The sequence below is a fragment of the Drosophila sechellia genome, chromosome X (assembly GCF_004382195.2).
Source record: "Drosophila sechellia strain sech25 chromosome X, ASM438219v1, whole genome shotgun sequence".
NCBI lineage: Eukaryota > Metazoa > Arthropoda > Insecta > Diptera > Drosophilidae > Drosophila > Drosophila sechellia.
The window spans coordinates 1,017,245-1,036,394 of NC_045954.1; the positions used below are offsets into that span (position 1 = coordinate 1,017,245).

At 46.3% G+C, this 19,150-nt stretch overlaps 1 protein-coding gene and 1 long non-coding RNA gene across 5 annotated transcripts in view; one reads left to right on the forward strand and one right to left on the reverse strand.

Annotated features, from left to right (window-relative positions):
- Positions 1 to 17,181, forward strand: part of LOC116801996 — a 32,660-nt gene extending 15,479 nt beyond the window's left edge. Inside the window, exons 2-3 of one of the 4 annotated variants that reach the window (XR_004362399.1) lie at positions 9,714 to 9,833; positions 16,953 to 17,181. This is a non-coding gene — a long non-coding RNA (uncharacterized LOC116801996). Of the gene's footprint in view, positions 1 to 9,713; positions 9,834 to 10,887 lie in introns of all 4 variants that reach the window. The other 3 variants (XR_004362398.1, XR_004362397.1, XR_004362396.1) reach the window with 3 other exon arrangements.
- Positions 2,534 to 17,072, reverse strand: LOC6615943. The gene is made up of 4 exons (XM_002040274.2): positions 16,983 to 17,072; positions 5,760 to 6,062; positions 4,971 to 5,635; positions 2,534 to 4,838 (listed from the first exon to the last, which is right to left on the reverse strand). The coding sequence occupies exons 2-4, from the start codon at positions 5,986 to 5,988 to the stop codon at positions 4,032 to 4,034; spliced, it is 1,701 nt and encodes a 566-aa protein (XP_002040310.1). The 5' UTR covers positions 5,989 to 6,062; positions 16,983 to 17,072; the 3' UTR covers positions 2,534 to 4,031.
- Positions 17,182 to 19,150: the final 1,969 nt, after the last annotated feature.

The following is a 19,150-nucleotide window of genomic DNA, read 5'->3' on the forward strand; positions in this document are numbered from 1 at the left end:
ATTCAAATTGAGATTGCTGCGCAGATTCTGCTGCATTCGGCAATACGGATACACTGGCAAAAATATAGAAATTAAGAAGAGTGCAATACATGTGCATAAACTTTTCAAGCATTTTATTTATCTAAAATATTATTGGACTGCATTCAAAAGTATGCAGTGATTTTATTTTAGTGCTGATTTTTTTTTAAATTTATTAAACGAAACTATTTAATTGTCTAACGTACTATTACCCTTCTTGGGCAACTTAATCTAATCGGTACCAATTTTAGCGATTCTCAATATCTAAGTTATTTAGAAAGATTATATGATTATGAGTATTAAAGAAATTGAATGTTTAGGCCTCAAAGGCCGGTTACTGCTCATTTCTTGTGTAGCACACTCTTGTGCTCAAGATGCAACCACTTAATGTTGCCTACTTTTGGGAGAAGCTGGATTTTCATTTGATGCAACCACCAACTGCCATTTATGTTCGCCTGGTGCTTCGGAACTGAAAAGTGGGCAAATTCCCCTCATTTCCGATGCGACAACACCAGCCAAAATGGCACAAACTTCGGGTCTCGGACACCAGGCGAACAGAATCAATCTGTAGCAAGCTCCAGCTGGTAGATCAAAATAATGCTGATCGTCCTCTAAGATGGTTGCTCTCAATCTCTCCAGCCATTCCCATCCCATCCAACCATTCTAGCAATAGGAGAGCCTCATAACCGTTACTTCGGAACTGAGCGCACATTAGTGATGAGCGACCTAATTGTTCTTGATGTTCGTGTCACGATTTTAGCATCGATAGGCACGAAAGTCCCTTGTATTACATGGGTGGGTGCCGAAACTAAGAGGCACGCCGGCATCACTGTGAAGCGCTTATTAGACTGATCAGCTGATTGTTTTGCATGCGGTGCAAAAAAAAGTGCGCCCGTTGTCCCAAACACAAAATGTTACACTTTAATAGCTTCTGCCGCCGATTTTTGTTTATTTATTTATTCATTATTTTACAATATATTATTGAGGGCGAAATACCATAATTTGCAAAAGATCCTAGATAGGAAGTCACAGGAATGCGTTTTCCAGTGCAATACCATCACTCCACAATGGCTTCGAGTGGCCAGTCAGGTGCGGGATGTTTCGTCCAGGTTCCGCGGACAAATGTAAATCGATGCCCGAATCCGAATGGATACAGTTGGAACAAGAAATACACCGAAATAACGGAATAGAAAACAGACTTTCGGGCAGAGAGTGGGCCATCCGAAAAATCAACCAGACGACGGACTGACCGCAGGGTATGAATTTTATGCGGTTTTGGAGTTGCAACATCATCATCACCTGGGGCTGTCGTGTAATTGCGGATTTTAATTTTTAAGCAGCGCTCTTTATTCCTGGATTTATGCGCTTGCATTATGAATGGAACGCATATGCCACGGAATAGCTCTGGGAATAGGAATTTTAATTAGTTCGCTGCATTTCGAATTCTAATTTTTTTTTGGGAAGCTCCGGGTAGCTGAAAGCTAGGAGCTGAAAATGTTCAATCAGAATTCTGCTGCTGGCTGCTGGAAAGTGTAGAAAACCGCCTCATAACCATCGTCGCCATCAACATAATCATTATCCTGAAGTCCATAAACTGTTGCCGTCGTTTCCGCCGTTTCCACCATTTCCACCATTTTCCAGCCCACTTTCCGCCTCGTGTGTGCCATATAAATAAATATAATCGTGAAACAAGGCCAAGAAAGGGCGCTGGTAGGCAACTTAAATGCTGCGGAATTTTAATAGTTCACGTAAATGGTTTTTGTGGCGTTGGTAATGTTTATTAACCAACTTAGACGGCCGGGAACTTGGCAGCAGCTTCCGAGTTCCGTTCCGCAGCTCCCTGTTCTCGGCTCCCGGCACCCAGCTCCGTTTCTGGTCCTCCAGTGGAGCGTGTTTAATGCTCACTTAAGTTGCGTTTATACAAATTTCTTCGCCCCAACCTCCAGCCATATCCTTTTGTTCTTGGTCCTGTCCGGTGCCTGCGAACTTCCTTGGATATCCCTCGGCTCTTTGGGCAGAAAGTTTTGTGTGGAGTGGCTTTAGGTATCCTGGAGGACTTTCCCCTTTGCTGCTGCTCCTGCGTAAAGTAGATTCATTTGTGCCTTCCAAATGCTTTGTTGTTTACATTCCTGGAAGTTTGGTGTCTCACGTCGTTGGCACGCTCGCAGTATCACAGTATCCTTACCGAGCCATTCAGCTGGAAGAGTGCTGAAAAGGGCTTTGGCTTATCCCCAAAAAGGCTGCTGATTGAGATTATGATTTAAGGTTAGATACAGAATAGGGAATTTAAGTTAATATCTAAACGTATCATTTGCTTTAAATAGAACTGACAATTAGGCGAAATGTTTTTTTTTTTTAATTTATTCTTCAATCACTTTGTTCTCATATCAGTTGTAGTTTATTAGCTACTCAAAAAAAAAAATGAGGAAAGACAATTGGGTTTCCTTCACACGGGTTGTCCTTATCAGCTAGCAACTAACATTAATACACTGAAGTATGTCTATATCTGTAAATCTGTATCTGTATATGTATATGTATTTGTGTTCGTTTATGTGTAGTCGTAAAACTATCGAATAGTTTTGGCAGGCAAACCGAATTGCCCCAACTGTACACGACTCTTTCTAGCTCCAACAACAATTTGACTAAGCTGCTATAAAAAATTAAAATAGACTACATAAGGAAAAGTGCGTATTTGTGTGCTGCGCTGTGTTATGTAAGTGAGTGTGTGTGTTTTTTAATTCGTTTATTTGACATTTGTGTGTGCGAGTGTGTGTGTAAGTGTGTGTGCAAGTGTGTGTGTGTGTGTGTGTGCGAGTGTATGTGTATGTGTATGTACAAGTTAAAAAACATATGAATATTGGGTATGATGGTCGATCGGTAATAAACACCATTTAAGGATTGGGTTGAGCAGCTTCTCTCTCCTTGTCCTCTCTTCTTCAATATCCTGCTAGTTTGTCCGATTTACATCGGTCTAATCCGCATATAGTTCGTTTTATCCTTAGGTCCTTGTCCTCTTCGTTAACAATTTTCCTATTTACAGTTTACAACTCAAACTTGATCAATTTGCTTTGTCTTTTGCTTAGCATTAGTGATATATTTCGCTTGCGATTTTTAGGGGGGCATTTACTTGCCTATACAACAACAATAATATCGATTCTATCCAAATGTGAAAACAAAAATTCGCTTGAAATTTCCTCTCTTTCGTTTTTATAATTCTTAATAAACATCATCAGTCTTGAACTTAGTTTAGGTTTCCTTCACTTTTGCCCCTCATCCTCGACTCTCTTTCTGTTGTTAACTCAAGCAAATGTTATGATGGGTCTCATTTTTTGAAAAGTTGTGACCTTGTGTCTTTTTTTTTGCGAATGGAAGTGTTAAATTGGGATATATGGAAGGGATTGTAGGGAAGGACGGGACGGGTCATTCGGGTCGTGTCGGGACGGGACTGACTACAATCCAGGTTCGAAGGCACAATTTCAAAAGATTTCTCTCCCACTCCGCGACTAACTAACGCCTCTTCTATACACTAGCCATACACTAGTAAGCTCTGCTTCTGTCTTAGATTTCGATGCATTCTGTCTGACGAAGATCTTTACAAGGGACAAAACTCAATGGGATATTACAAACATTATAAAAGCATTATTAACTTTAAATGTATTACTCAGATGAGTAGTATTTAACAACGCTCTAAAATCAAACTACAAATGCCATCGAATTGCAATCAAAAACAGTGCCTCGCTACGTATGGGGTTTGGATGGGAACTCTGGACATATATAGTAACTAAACTCAGAGACGAGTGATCCTCTGCGCAACAGAGACTCAGGGATTAGAGGACGGGTTCTGGGTTCTCCATTTCGGGATCGGAGTCCGGTACGGATTCGGATTGTGAAACGCACGGCATTCGCTGACCTCCTCACACGAAGAACTCCTCGTTGCCAATGTTGCTGCCCGATGCTTCAACCAGTTGCCAGGGCCAGGACCATCCGCCTCCTCCGCCCCCGAGAAGTGTAAATCACCGCTCCGTGGAGTGGGTGGTGGTCCCACCGCCCAATCCGCTGCTGCTGCTCCCCGAACCGGAAGCGGAATTCAAACCCTGGCGGCGGAAGAAACCAAGGGTGTCCAGCGCCTTAATAGTGCGTCGGATTAGCTCGTCCTTGTATTTCCAAATGGTTTTGTCCTCGACTGAGTGCTCCCGGTACTCCTCACAGCTCTTCTTCAGCGTCTTTACGCAGTCCGCCCGATAGTGCTGCAGCTGGGCGTCCTTGGTGTCCACAGGATACGACTTGCAGACGCCGCCCAGGCAGCTCAGTGGAAAGTGATTGTGGAGGGTGAGCACGCGCTCCGGATCGTGGAAGCATTTCACATACTGATTCGGCTTGGTGTAGTTCTTAGCACGATGGACGTGCTGCAGCATGTGCATGTACTTGGGTATGTCCTTGTGCCAGCCGTGTTCGTGCTGCTGGTCGTCCAAGAAGTACACGTTGCGGAAGTTGTAGCTGTGGAATCCGTCCGGCTTGATTTTGCGCGACTCTGGACGCACTTTGTCCATCAACTCGGACCATAAAACCGCTCCGCCCTTGGGCATGATCACCTCGTCAATGTCCAGCAGTGCGATGTAGTCGTAAAGATAGAGATTTTTGTACAGGCAGTCGTTGTACGGAATAACCTCGTTTTGGCGCTTGTGGTTCGTCTTTTTAGTTAGGTAAAGGTGCTGGAATCCCGGCACATTTGGCTGGCCACCGGGCAGTGTCAGCGGGATCACTTGGACCTTGCCCTCCTGTTCGTAGTGATTGAGCACTTTGGTGATGTTGGGATGGACCTGTGGAGGGATAGGGGTACGATGAGTGTGGATTGACTATTAATTATCACTTTGCTGAGCAACTGTTTCAATGGATATTCTTGAGCCATTTGGAAGTAGTTTTTAGTGGGAACACGTGCATTACAATATTACCTGAAGATTGTAGAAGTAGATTTTGTCTGCCCCAAGGATATTGAGCATTTCGATCCACTCGATCAGCCGTACACTCAAGTCGTCGTAGAGGAAGTCCAATCCCTTGACGCACACAGCAAATCCCTTCTTCTGGTCATCCGGCGGTCGGTTGTAGATGACCCGCAGATTGTTTGTGGCCGTATCGCACTCCTTCTCCACCATCGACACGGAGCTGGGCACCACGCCGTGGAAGGGCTTGGGAATCTGGCAGGCGATCAGATAGGGCTGGTAGATGCCCTGCTTGTAGTTGCCCCACTTGTTGTACCAGATGTACTTGTACTCAAACGTTTTTACGATGAACGGCTCCTTTTGGCCGTCAAACCAGAACTGGCAGTAGGTCTTCACCTTGGGCTCAATCCTATCGATCATTCCAAGGATCCGCACAGTGGGCCCCAGCAACGAGGTGCGGCGGATGTCGTAATAAGCCCCAAAAAGCTGGAACGTTCCATTCGACGTGCGCAGCGTCTGCCAGTAGATGTTGTTGAACTCCAGCTCGAAAATGGAGGGGTACTTCGCGCAGGTCGACGACTTCTGCTGCAGGAAGTTCTTATTCTTGCTCCAATAGGCGATCGGCAGAGAGGGGATGCGGGACTCCACGTCTCGGACCAACTGGTCGTCGTCCATGGCTGCCAGAGAAAGGAATGATTGAGGCAAGTAGATTTAGTAAAATTGTTCTTATTGGTGCACCCCATTATATTAGTTTCGTCAGTTCAAGTATTTAAAATATTTGCCCGCAGCATTCTTGCTCACCTGTTCGATTGTCCACCAGTATCTCGCTGGGATCGAAGTGATCCGTGGTCGTGGAGGTGGTCTCCGCATAGCGAATGTCTTTCTGCAGCAGGATGCGTCCGTTGAGTGGCACCTGCTGGTACTCCTGCGGCACTAGATTCGTACCGTGCATCTTGAACAGTCCTATGATGACGAAGGACCAGACGCACAGCGAAAACAGGATCTTTAGGATAACCTTGGAGTGAGCCATGATGACTGGAACTGGTTGGCGCCGAAGTGATTTACTTTTTATGGCTGGGATTTCTTTTTATTCAGCCAGAGGCGCTGCAATGAGAAATGGTGGGTCGTTAGAAGGCGTTGCTTTTGTCATTTCCTCCTGTACTTCTCTCCACCCCCTAATCATTCATTTTTAAACTGGCGACCAGCCGGTCGGTCTATTTCCGTTGCCCAACCTCAAACACCCCCCTCCCCCCACACCAAATCCTCGTTTTCCACTTCGGTCAGGCGCAAAATGTCAAGTTGAAAACTGCGTGTAATATTTTCTAGCCCGGGGCGAGAAATACCCACCAGCACGACAAGGGACGAGGGAGCTGCAGTGGGTGAAGGTCCTTAGCCTAATGGAAAACAATATAAAAGCGCCACAATACAGCAGCAGCTACAGTGATCTTGAAGTGGCGAAATGCGGCTGCAATGTCAGCCCTTATATGTTCGTTGGATATGGGAGCATAACAAAACAGTATTGCATCAAATACTGGAAAACTGAAAGAATTTTGTCTAGTTTTGCCCCACTAATTAACCTGTTTTAAATTGTTTATGCATCTCCTTTTCTAACCCAACCACTGTTCACATTGGAAAACACCCAATTCACTTGCATTCGGTGGTGAAGTAGGCACACACACATGTGTACGTACGTACATGCCGCCCCTGGTACAGTCGCCTCCCCCAAAAGGCGACGCTGCAGGCGACAATCTGTTTGCCTATCTCCGCTTTGTATCTTTGCAATTGCGGGCTGTGCGTGCGACAAACGAGAAAAGACAAACGACGGACATGGACATTGGACGTTGGACATTGGACATCTGACATAGCTTTGCCATTCACCATTCGCCATTGACCATTCAGCATCCAGCGTCCAGCATTTGAACACTGTGTCTGGCGGCAAGGCCTTCTAATATTTATGACATTGCATCCAGCTTCTTGCCACTCGGAATCCCTTTGGGTCAGGACCACACACATCCATAACTCTGTGTGCGTTGGCCTCAGGAGCTGTGGGGATAGCCCGTTCTGATTCCCATCCCGCTTTGCATCGCAGCTCAGCTCCGTTGCTCTTTGTCTCTGTCGCTTTCAATTGAAGGCGAGTGTCCACTGTAGCTGACAAATTGCTTACAGCTCCTTTTATTTTTAGTACATTTGTTCACTCTCGTGCAAACTGGAAACCTATATTACTGGAATAACCTACGATTAAGAGGCAATCAAAAGTGGCAAAGGAACGTACAAAGTTCTAAACTGCTTTCCACCTTTAGTAGATTGCAAATGCAGTTCACTTACTTCAGGAACTGCAGTTCGCCTGCACATTCACATCATTTTCGGTATTTGTTTAAGTTGAGTCCCGAAAACTTTGTGCAACATTTTTGCCGCATTCAAAATCAGCTGCAGGGATGTTTCAAAAAAGAGGTGGGGTGGGCAGCCGCCGGAGGGGAGCAGCAAGTTTTTACTCAAATGTTTTCCATTTCATTTGCATGCGCCGCAAACTTTTTGCAAACACCAGGCCGAGATACAGAGATACTCGTATACAAAGATGCAGCGAAACCGAATATGTTGCAACCAGCTTTCAACGAGCTGAACAAGCCCAAAGGCAGGGGTGGGGAAAGGGGAAGCGGGCTGCTGCAGGGCTCGTGAAAAATGCAAAATCACCTGTGCTCCTCCTCCCCTTTTCGGCGCTTTAATCCCGAAAGATTGGATATTCCGTATGGCATTTTCAACTAGCCCGAACAGTTGTTTATGCTACCAATCAGATCGTTCGTTCTCTCTCCTGGCCGAGTTCAAGGCCCTTCATTTTTGGAGATACCTATGCTTTGGTTTGTGTGGAGCATGGAGTGTGGAGTGTGAAGTGTGGCCCGGGGATCTATCATATATCACTTAGCAAAGACGCTCGCCCCGGGCTTTCGCGTACCCATAAATCTGAGAGGTCTTTGAAACGATTTGGGTCAATTTGCCATTAAATACGCGTCATGCTTATACGATTATTCAAAGGCCAAGCACAAAACACGGCTACAAGTACAAAATAGAACCCGACAAGTTCTTCTCGCAGCTGGTATGTAATTTGCCAGGCAAAACAGGTTCGATCTATCTCCGGCCGGAATGTGTGTCGCACCCAGAGCGGGAATAGAATTCAACTGAAAACCCGCTGGAAGCATTAGAAATGGTAATGATGGCTTCAGGTAGGTATTCGGCTACCAAAATGGGTCAATGAGCCTCGATGACTCTTGCGATCGCCTGTCCAGAACGAGACCCAGAGTCAGAACCAGAGCCCCAGCACGGAATTTGAGTCCGTGGATACCTCGATAGATTGCCCCTAAACGGCGAGCACTGATCTGCGGTTCATTGATCCGCTGGTGATCCAGAGGCGAACGAACGGAAATGTGCCGAAGACAACGTTAGTTTCTGGCAAAGCGCCAATTAATCTGGCTATGTTCAAGGGAAATCAAATTGGCTACAGATCCTTGGAGCCGAGTTACACGCATACATGTAGAAGAGACATTTGGTTCAAGCGACTTATTGGAATAGCTCGCGACTCTATAAACATGACAAACGTCGATAGACGCGTTGGTGAGTGAGGTCATATTGGGGAAAATAACTGAACAGAGTACTCCTGAAGTTGTTGAAACCTTGGCAGGCACACGTAATACCTATAAATGCTGTCACATTCCAGGTACGATCGATCATAGCTCGTTTGGATTTTTCCAGCCGGCTGATTGATTTATGTATGCGAGCGATGAAGACAAACTTTAAAGTTGCTCATTAGCATGCTATTTATAGGTAGGATGCCAGGTGCACAGTCAGGTCCCCAGATGAATGAATCATTATCAGCACCGGCTTCATTGGCATTAATGCAAATAAGGTGATTCAATGAACCCCCGAGCACTAAACTATTTATGTATCCCCGCTAATGGCCAGAGTTGGTCGGGGAAGTAGAAAGAAAACCAGGAGAATTAAGCGAAATGAAGTGGTTTGGGGTAGGCAAAAGAGTGAAGTTGAGTAGACGAGAAAGAATCTAAATGAAAGGTCGGGTCAAGTGGCACGGTGGCACGGTGGCAAAGCTCCGTTCGATGGGGCCACATTTGTATCTCTGTATGGTTGTTACGGAAATGAAGCCGCGCGCCGAGAGCCGAAAAATGAAAACCAAAAGTCGAAACACGAACGCATTTAAAATGCAGAAGGCAGACGCAAAGTGGCGCAAATGAACTTAAGTATATCGCGAGAAGTGTTGAGCACTGAGCATCGCGCATCTCGCAGATACGCCGCAGCATATGTATCTTCGCATGGGCGTGAGTATCTCGTATCCGCATCTGTAGCTTCAGCTCCATACGCACATTGTACACTTCGAAAAATAAACTGCTAAGCAACTGATTAAAGTCAATTATATGAAGTTGATATAGGTATAAAAATCATTTATACCTATAAATGTATCTAATCTACATACACTGCTGCTCACTGAAATGCTATGTTAATGATTTTACGAATCCTATCAATTTTTTTCACTGCGTACCTGTGGCGTAGCGTCTGCAATTTTAATTCGCCTCACATCCTTTTATTTGCGTACGTGCGCCGCAACTTCTGGTGGCGCTGCCTCCTCGATTTCCTCGGATTTCGTTGCGCTTCCTTGCTTTTCCCACCACGATTGATAGCAAAATGATTTCTCAATATGTCGCCCAAGTTGATTTTCCGTTTTTTGATGCCAAATGAAATTTGTTTTAGCACCATCCCCTGGCATGTGGCGTGGCGTATCTGGCGGATACATTTCGCTCTTGGCAAACAAAATTCAGCTCAAATTGAATTACAAATATTGTGTCGCACAGAGGAACCATACCATTTCGGGTCAGTCGGTAAAAGTGTTTTAGATTTGCCAGCCATTCTTTTTGGCAATTATCGTTTCGCCCGCCCCTCCTCCTCAACCGCCCTTCCCAACAGGTGCCCCCTCGCATCCACGTGCTTCAGCTTCAATTGCCATTAGAAGTTCAGTAAATGAACATTTAATTTCAATTAACGGCAGCGGGGCAGGCAGCACAAAATACCCAGGATGAGGGGTTTGGCTTTTATTAACCCATGCTAAGCCTGCCTGATTATTATTTTTGTGCCGGACTATTTATGGCCATAAGTGCTCCGCAGCGCTGCAAATGTATCTCGTAATTCAGCAGCAACAACCGCAAAACAAATAAAAGCAACCTCGATGATAACAATCATCGTCAACAGCAACCAATGCACGCAATTGTTGTCAGTGATTTAAAATTTATAACAATTAACAGAAAACAATGCGGCAAATTGTCAAAAGACATGAAACGGGTGATGACCAATATGCAAATGGAAAATGGCCCGAACGGGAAACGGAAAATGGGAAATGGAAATGGCCAAGAGTGCCGCAACATGGCGCAATCCGAAAGGGGCGGCAGCCACGCCCCCACCGTCCACACCCATCCTCCACAGCAACTTACTTTTGCACCTCCGTGGGCCAAAAGAGGCGATCATTGGAATACAGTGAATTATTGATTTGACTAAGTAAAGTATTTAATTTTAAATAGCATTGTGGCCCCTTCTTTACAGCTTATTTATTGTTGGACCGACTAGACTAATCAACATAAATGTACGGATGTGAAGCTTGACTCAATCCCTGCATCATAAAAGTTAAAACTCCTATTAAGTGGTGTTAAATTTGAAATCATTTAAACATTCTGCAAATTTAAAAGGCTCTTCAGCTTGGATTGATGTCTGTGACTACTCCTCACTCCTCACTCCTCACTACTAACTAACGCCTCGAAATGGCAGTCATTTGCAAATACATTATCCACTTAAGCATCGTGATTTGATGACGTTGTTGGCGTTATCTTTCTGGATATATATATATTTTTTGCCTTTTTGCCGTGTTTAATTGCAGGAGACCCATCATTCTCAGCGCTGACTCTCTATTTCTAAGCCGCCAGTCTAAGCAATACCTGTCATGAGCCGAACGAACGAGCGACCAGCAATTGTATTCTACAGATGCAACATACAATGGTTGGCGACTTACGCGACTGGCTGGCTGATAAGTTGCGCAATCCGCTTGCGTCATCCCGAGATAAAGACGGAGTTTAAGTCGGCGTGGAGTGCACGACAATGCCTTGACCGACAGCCATGCCGCCACCGCGTGCTATCTGCATCTCGCACCCTAACTCCAATCGGTTATGTCTGTAGTATCTGTATCTTCTTTTTTTCGCAGGGGTACTTATTATGGCAGTGGTAGTGGTCGGGGTCTCGGGGGGAATCGGGCGGTATCGGGAGAATCGAGGGGTCACAGCACCATGTGTGACAGGGCCAACGCAATTGAGAAACAATTTCGCAGAGGAGCAAATCAACGTTTAACCAGATGCGACAGACACACACACACAGAATGAGACGGAGACCCAAAACTTTGACTGCACGTTGTCTATATAAATGCGACACGAACTGTTTAGCTTCGACTGATGTCGCTGCCGTGGCTGCCATCATTGTTGCAGTCGCAGTTGCTGCAGCATGCCACTGAAATCAGTGCTGCATGGTGCTTGCTGCATGCTGCATGCTGAACGCTCAAGAAACCCATTGCCAACCGTGTCCGAGCATCGTTCCAAGAGTCTGCTCGGTGTTTAAATTAAAGTCTCAGTTTGCGTTGGCGTGTGCACTCCGTTTATCTGAAGCCAGCCACCACAGTGCACTGCGAGAAAGCGAGACGATGGGAAACGTAAAAACAATTTAGTAATTGTAAACGGCTGTGGAATATCGATTGAGTTTAAAATGATTCTTATCATAAGTAATGTTCAAATCACAATGCCCTGCCCTTTTCTTGAAGTGCATGTTGGCCAATGTGGATTTTTGCGTGTTTGATTTTCCTGTCACGTTCCAGCTAACAACATAAGGAAGCAGCCGAATGCTAGGCAGTCTTTGTGCCCATCCCTCCCTTGGCTCCCCGATTCCTCGGTTTGTGTCTGCGGCAGTTCCCTGCGCGACAGTCAGGCAGTCGACTCGGAGTCGAATTCGGATCTGGATTCAGACCTTAGACTGGAGACAAGTCGGGGCACCATAACCAAGCCGCCGCCGCCGTGCCAACTCCGTAAGTTGTCAGCGGCAATTTGAATGGCACGTGGGATGTGAGTGAAAGGGAAAGGGGGAGAGAGAGATTCAAGGAAGGATAGATGCGACATGGGACGGTGTATCTAGAAGTTCGTCTCGCTGTCACTCAGGTCGCTGACTTTGATTGCAATGCGCCAAGGATGCCTCCAAATCAGATTCAGAATCCGACTACGAATGCGATTCACTGCTGCTGATGCTGGCTGATGCTGATGCATCCTCAATCCGGTCGTTGTCGCTTGAACTAACATTGCTGAAACTGTCAACTGGATGGAAGGTGGGTCGCAGTCGCAGTCGCAGTCGAATTCTCAGCTCCTGCCCCAGCTGCTGCAGCCCGCTTAATGTGGCGGCAACAAGTCAATAGATTCCGTTGCAAGGTGCTATGCCAAAAGATGGATGGGTGGTGGGGAAAGGGGAATGGGAAAGGGGTGTGAGGAGAAGAAGCAGAAGCCAGGTACCGCTGCAAGTATGTATAACGTTGCCTACTGACGTGAGACAATTACGTGAGCAAATTGCAAAATATTTGCCTGGGTGAATGCGACATGTGAGACATTCGATCGATGGGCGCATGCTGCTCAGATAAGTGACTTGGGCGAGCGACGTAAGGAGATTAAATCAATTATATGGAAATTATGAAAACTCAATTTGCAGGAAAATTCAAGTGATCTAGGACATCACGCCAACAGCTCAGCCCCAATGTCCGCCATCCCCATCGCCTAATCTCGGCGAGAACAGCGAGGCTAATAAGCCATAAAATATCCAGAAATTACGTTAACTACGTAAAGAACCTAGGAACTGAACGCAATTACTCCTCGTTTCAATATAATACGGCGACGTGACACATTTACGTGAGTAGGTTACGCGACGTAGCCGGAATTCATTCCATCCCAGTTGAGAATGGAGAACGGAGAACGGAGAACAGAGAGCAGGCAGCTTTCCCGGAAGGCATTACAATGGCCGTACCGTCATGCTATCTACGGCCGGACAGCTATACGTATGTACCTTTTTACGGAACGCAGGACGCAGGGATGGCGGGATGACGGGATGACGGGATAACGGAATGGCGGAATAACGGCATGGGCGGCAACGTAAGCAAACAGTGCCGGCAAAAAGCAAACAACGGAAAGTGAGAAGTGCCACAAAAACGGCAGCAAATGGCTGCCACTCGCAGTTGCAATAGCACCACAAGCAAAGCAATAGCAATGGCAATGGCAATAGCAATAGCACTGGAAACGGCAACAAGGGCCAGCGACAAACAAAGGCAACAGCAAAGTCACCAAAAAGGTGGGGCGGCGGCCAGGGGCGTGGCATTGGGGGGCTGGGGGGTGGTGGGACGGTGATGTTGGGTGGATGAATAAGCGTAACAAACTTGGTGGGTCAAAAATACACAGTGGAAATAAAGTCATGCGCTTAATTGGTCGAGTTTGAAAGAAAGACCCATTCCTGGTCCTCACCTGCACTCTAGTGATACGTTTCCCATTATAATGGGTAACATTTAGGCTACCCGTTGATGTAATATGCTTAGCTATTCGATAGACTTGAGATTGTTTTGAATTCAATTTCAATAATTCAGAGTAGGAATATGGCTTTTGCAAAGTGTTGGCCATTCTGTAGGCCAGACTCTCAGATCCGCACGGTGTGGTTCGCTCGGTTTTGGTCTCCATTTGATGGCGACTCTTTGGTTTGGTTTTCAGTTTTCAGTTTTCCTTTTTCTGTTTTCTGCTTTCGCCTTCTTGTTCTTGTTCTGGCCATACGATGTTTTTTCGCCCTTTTGTAGCTTTGAAAAGCACAAAGGCGAGCGAACCACTAGGAACCAGTGCCAGTAACCACCGCCTGGCAGAACCACCTTGTGACCGAGCCAACTGCCTCAATTTGCATATGGAATTTATGCTTTTGATGACGCGGGCGACGCCGTCCAAAGTCAACTGCATGTTAATGAAACCCGAATGCATAAGTAAGCCCCCTTTCCTTTCCTCTCTTCATTTTCCATTCCCCAGCGACACAGCGAGAAATTGAGAACCAATCCGTTCGATTCTCGAACATCGCTTCGTATAAAAATAAGCTTATAGCAGAAAGAAAGACAGATTCTTTTCTATTGACTTGATGGACCAGGAAAACTTGCTATTGTTGAGCAGTTTGGCCTTTTTTTTGCTCTGTGCAGCATTGAAAGAAAATCCCGCGCAAACATCTGCCCCACCGGCCCCTCTTTTATCACGATTTTTTTCATGCCGCCGTGCATTTTTGAAAAGCGAAAAGTTCAAGGATTGCTGCAGAGACGTCGTGCGCTTAGATTCTGTGCAGATTTGGGTGCCCCACAGTGGCCAGGTAACCCCAAAAAGCAACAATCACAACAGCAGCCACGGCAGCCTAAAGGCTAAAGCCAAAAGCCAAAGCCAAAAGTCGAACCACGGACATCGAAAACATGCAACGAGGTGGGGCATTGGGCTTTTTGGGAGCACTAGGCAGTCATCAGGAAGAATTGCTTTAGAATCAAATGCCATGGAAAATGGAATAGTCTAGTAAGTAGATTGCCTAACCAGCATATACCTCGACAGTCTTGGGTTGCAAGGAAAATGTTATCACAATCTAAGTACGGCTCAAAGTCTCACCTATGTATCTATCCCAACGATCCATAATGCAATAACCGATTTTAAACAATCCGTTTAGTGTAACTCCGTTTTTGGAGTTGGATGAGGGCATAGTTAAATAAATGCCAAGATACTGTCACTGTTAGTCCGCAGGAAATGTCAAAGTTGAACCCATCGATCGATTCTAATGTAGAACTAACATTCAAGATGTAGAACCACGCTAGCAATTCTGCAGATTAGATTTGCTGGCTGGCTAAGTTCAAAGATCTCTTCTAAGTCAAAAGCCGAGACTTAGAGGACTGGACTGGAAGGGAGACCAAATACCAGAGACCAAAGAGCTCCCCCAATGCGTTGCCTTTCACTTGCAACTCGCAACTGGCAACTGCGCCGATGGTAAAGTAAAATTGCTTTATGTTGTGTCTCTTATTTCCCAGTGTCAACTTTGAAATGTAACGGACTGTGGTGGGGAAGGCATTCGTCACTTGGCGTTCGGCTCGCTGCACGACAAACATCCAATTAAGCTATAAAAATCTTAATTTAATTATTTGCCACACGAACAAAGCCGCAGAACGAACGAGCGCCGGATGATGGAGATTCGAGTTCGAGTTAGAGTTAGAGTTTGCAGATGGAGATGACGTTGGCGGTGGCGGTGGCGATGGCGATGGCGAGGTGATGCAGTTGAAGTTGGCTTTCAGAAGACGGAATATATATGGCACTGGTGGTGGTCGAGAAGGAGCCAAAGCCAGAGCCAGAGCCAGAGCATTTGCCATTCACATCCCCATTCGCATTTTCAGTTTGGTGAACGAGTGCAGCGCGAGATGACGACAACGATTTATGGTGGCCGGTTTTTCTTCATTTGGGCCCTGCTCCGAGCACCAAGCACCGAGCTCCAAACTCCGAGCAATGGCAAAAAGCAAGAAGCCAAGGCAAGCCCAAAAGCAAAAGGCAAAATGCACAGAAATCAAATAGCAAGAGCACGAGCTGCCAAGCAGCCAAGCAAGCGAGCAAACGAGCAACAAGGCAGCAGGCAGGCAGGCAACATGCATTTTTCATGAATTAGTTCACATATAAAAGTCAAATGCAGCACCGGAGTTGGAAAACGGGACCGGAAAAACGGGGGCGGGCGAAACAACGGGAGTCGGCTGGAGTTGGCTGGCTGGAGGCACATAAACAGATTTTGTGGTCGTGGCACACACCGAGAAAAAATGCGACAAAACCGTACAAGAACCCACAACGAGTGCAATCAAAAGAGCAGAGAAGGCGGCCGAAGGGAGCTCCTGGATATTCCGGCATTGACGAGTTAAATGGCAATCCCCATACCAATCCAGACATAGGAAACGCATTCCAATCCCAAGTTGCAAAGGTAAATCAAATGTTGCTTCGAGCCACAGCTTGTGCCACGTGCCCATCCCCATTTTGTTAGCTGTGGCACCTGCTTATTTTGATTCTTCGCTGCATAATTAATGAAATGAAAGCAGCTCAGCGCCCCTTTCTGCCCCTTTGTCATCTTTCTGTGCCATAAATTAGACGATGCAGGAAAGGAGGAGCCAAGTCAGCTGAATTTGGTTAACAATTTCAGGAAGGAGATAATGTGCAGCCGATAATGCGAATAGCTTCTGGGCGAAAATACATTTTGAATGAAAGGTACGGTCCGGCCGTAGCGAATCGAAATCAAAGCGAACTGCCCCCGCCTGCCCGCCTGCCCGCCTGCTCGCCTGACTGACTGACCCAAAATCGGGAAGTCAACCTGTATCTCCCTGGCATCCAGATCCAAGAGGCAAAAGCTCAGTCAGCAGGATAAAGCGAAGCGTTTAATGCGAGCTTGTTGTTTGGCTGGTTGGTTTGTTTGTTGCTATATTCGTTGTTGGCATGCCCGTTGGCCATTTTACGGAGCCAGCCACTTGACACAACAAGAGAAGAGTGCAGAACGGGATGGCAGGAGTTCGTATGATTCTGCGCGGGGGGAAGGGGAGGTAGGAGAGCACGGTGAACGGAACATTGAGCAAGTTAAAATATAATAAACAAACATAAAAAGGCATATGCCTGCGTATGCTTTTCTTTTTATGGCAAACAATCCAACAAACAGAGCCGAAACACATTCACGTCTGGAAAATGGATGCGAAATGTTATTCGGCGAGGAAATGACCGAGTTGAAAACGGGGCTTACCGCTTCTGGACAAATGCCATCGATCTGATTTCATTCTGTTTCTTAAATAATTGTACATCTCAAATTAACTACAACTAAGAAATATACTCTTTGTGTCTCCGACAGCCAACTTAATACTGGTCTGCAAAAGCTCACCTGATAGATGCCACGTGCCACGCAGGCTGAGGAACTTTGGGGCAAAACTGGCCGTCTGATGCTGCTGCTGAGGACCTCGATGTTGCTGCTGTGGTGCTGCAATGAAATCCAGGGTAGAGTTGATTAAAAAAAAAAAACCAAAATAAATTGAAGCCAAAGGCAGGGCATTGTCCTTTGGTCTAACCTCTAAGCATTTTAATTCTATTTGGCTTTCTGTATGAAGTGGCGAGAACAAAGAGGGGTATGTAAAAGGTCTTGAAATGCTTTGGAAACAGTCGCGTATTGCATATGGGATCAGGGCCCGAATGGGCAGGCTTAGATGTGAAACTGGCCCAGATATGTGCATATGTATGTGCATGTGTGTGTATTTGCGAGCATGCGGGAAGCAGCGGTTCAAGGTTTCCACTGCCATTTTCGTTGGCCCACTTTCAAAGGGTGCGGGCAAAAGTGAAAGTGAATTATTAACACAATTGCTATTAGCGCTTCTGCCGCCGGCAAAGTGGCTGCCACCACGCCCGAAGGTCGAAAGCTGGAGAGTTGGCTCACCAGCAGATACCACAACACATTGTGTTGGGTGGGTGCAGGTAAGCCCCCACCAGGACGACATTTTTAACTTCAACCATCTCTTCTTCCAGTGGAACTATTCATTTCCGACTTACATGCACACTTGCATAACATCATCTGCTATCTATCTGTCTTTGTGCACAGTATTGCCTTGGATTTCCTATAATTAACTGACCATCAACATATGGCTTTGGCCATCACTGATATACTTGTCCCAACGGAACTTAATTGAAAGATTCCTGCCGGATCGCCGGTTTCGGGCAACAGTTCATAGTTCCCGGTACTCACTTTTTAGTTCTCAGTTGGCTCAGTTGGCTGTCCGCTTTGATTAATGATTGTCGACAAGTACAACAACGGCCACGCCCCCTGCTTTGGCCGCTGTCTACCGCCCAAAGGAGAGGAGGAGCCAAAACAAAACGTCCGTCAGCTGGCGTCAGGATGTCAGGGTGGCAGGAAGAAGGGCAGATTGGGCCATTGGACTATTGGGCCAGAAGGGAGACGGAGCTTAGCTGGGCTGCAGATTGCTCATACGCAGCGTGGTCCCCTTGAGCCAAAATGAAGTTGCTTGCGGTGCTGGCGCTGCTAGTTTGGAACAGTTGACAGCGAAGCGAAGCCGAGCGAGGCAGCATCATGATTTATGTCGTTTTATTTAATTTTAATTGAAAAACTTGCACACGAAGAGCGACATGACGACAAACAACCGAAAACCCCGAATGCCAAAACAGCAGAGCACAGCCAAATGTAATTAAAATGGCATTTGCTCGCCATTCTGTCCCCTTTGAGTCGCACATTTTCCACCATCTTGCTTTGGCATCAGCAATCTGCACCTACCAAGTCCTGGAAATGCAAATAAATAGCAAGACAAAGGCTCAAATGCAAATAGAATGACTTTATTAAATGGGCGGGCGGCTTGGTTTCGCTGCGGAGGATAGAACGGCTCAGAATCGTTGAGCAAGTTCGCAGTTGGTAAATGATAAAGGCACGAGGGTTGGCAAACGTACTGGGACTTGACTCTTGAAAAGGGGATCGAAACAAGTGAAGCCGTGTCTAACAAGCCACGCGACCTTTTCTCCCTGATTTTTCTGCTTGCTTCTCCCATTATGACAAATGCAAATGACACACTCGAGAAGAGGCTTGCAGAGCGGGAAATATGAACTGTAGAAAGTGGGCGCAGTCTATGAACAAGACATTACAACGGCAACAGCAACAGCAATAATACAACGACAGCCACAAGAACCAGTCAAAAGCCGCACAGTGGGACGAAGCGAAACAAATAAACCAAAAAAAAGAAACCAAAATAAAAGAATAGAATTAGAAATGGAAATGGAAATAGAAAAAGGAGTCGAGGACAAACCAAACCCGGTCTTCCTTCGGGATTCGGGAATATGAGTGCCTTAGGAAACCAACTCGGGGGATTTCCGCAGGCGGCTCAGCGGCTCCTTGGTGTAGTTTCCTCCCACAATTCTCGGCATGCTCTCCACGGTGCGGTAGTTGCACAAAAAAATGGCGGGGCACGGGCAGTTGGCAACCAGAAAAACTGCCGCCAACGCTATAAATCATGCGGCCAGCAGCAAAAGCAACAAAAGCGACCAGCAGCAGAAATG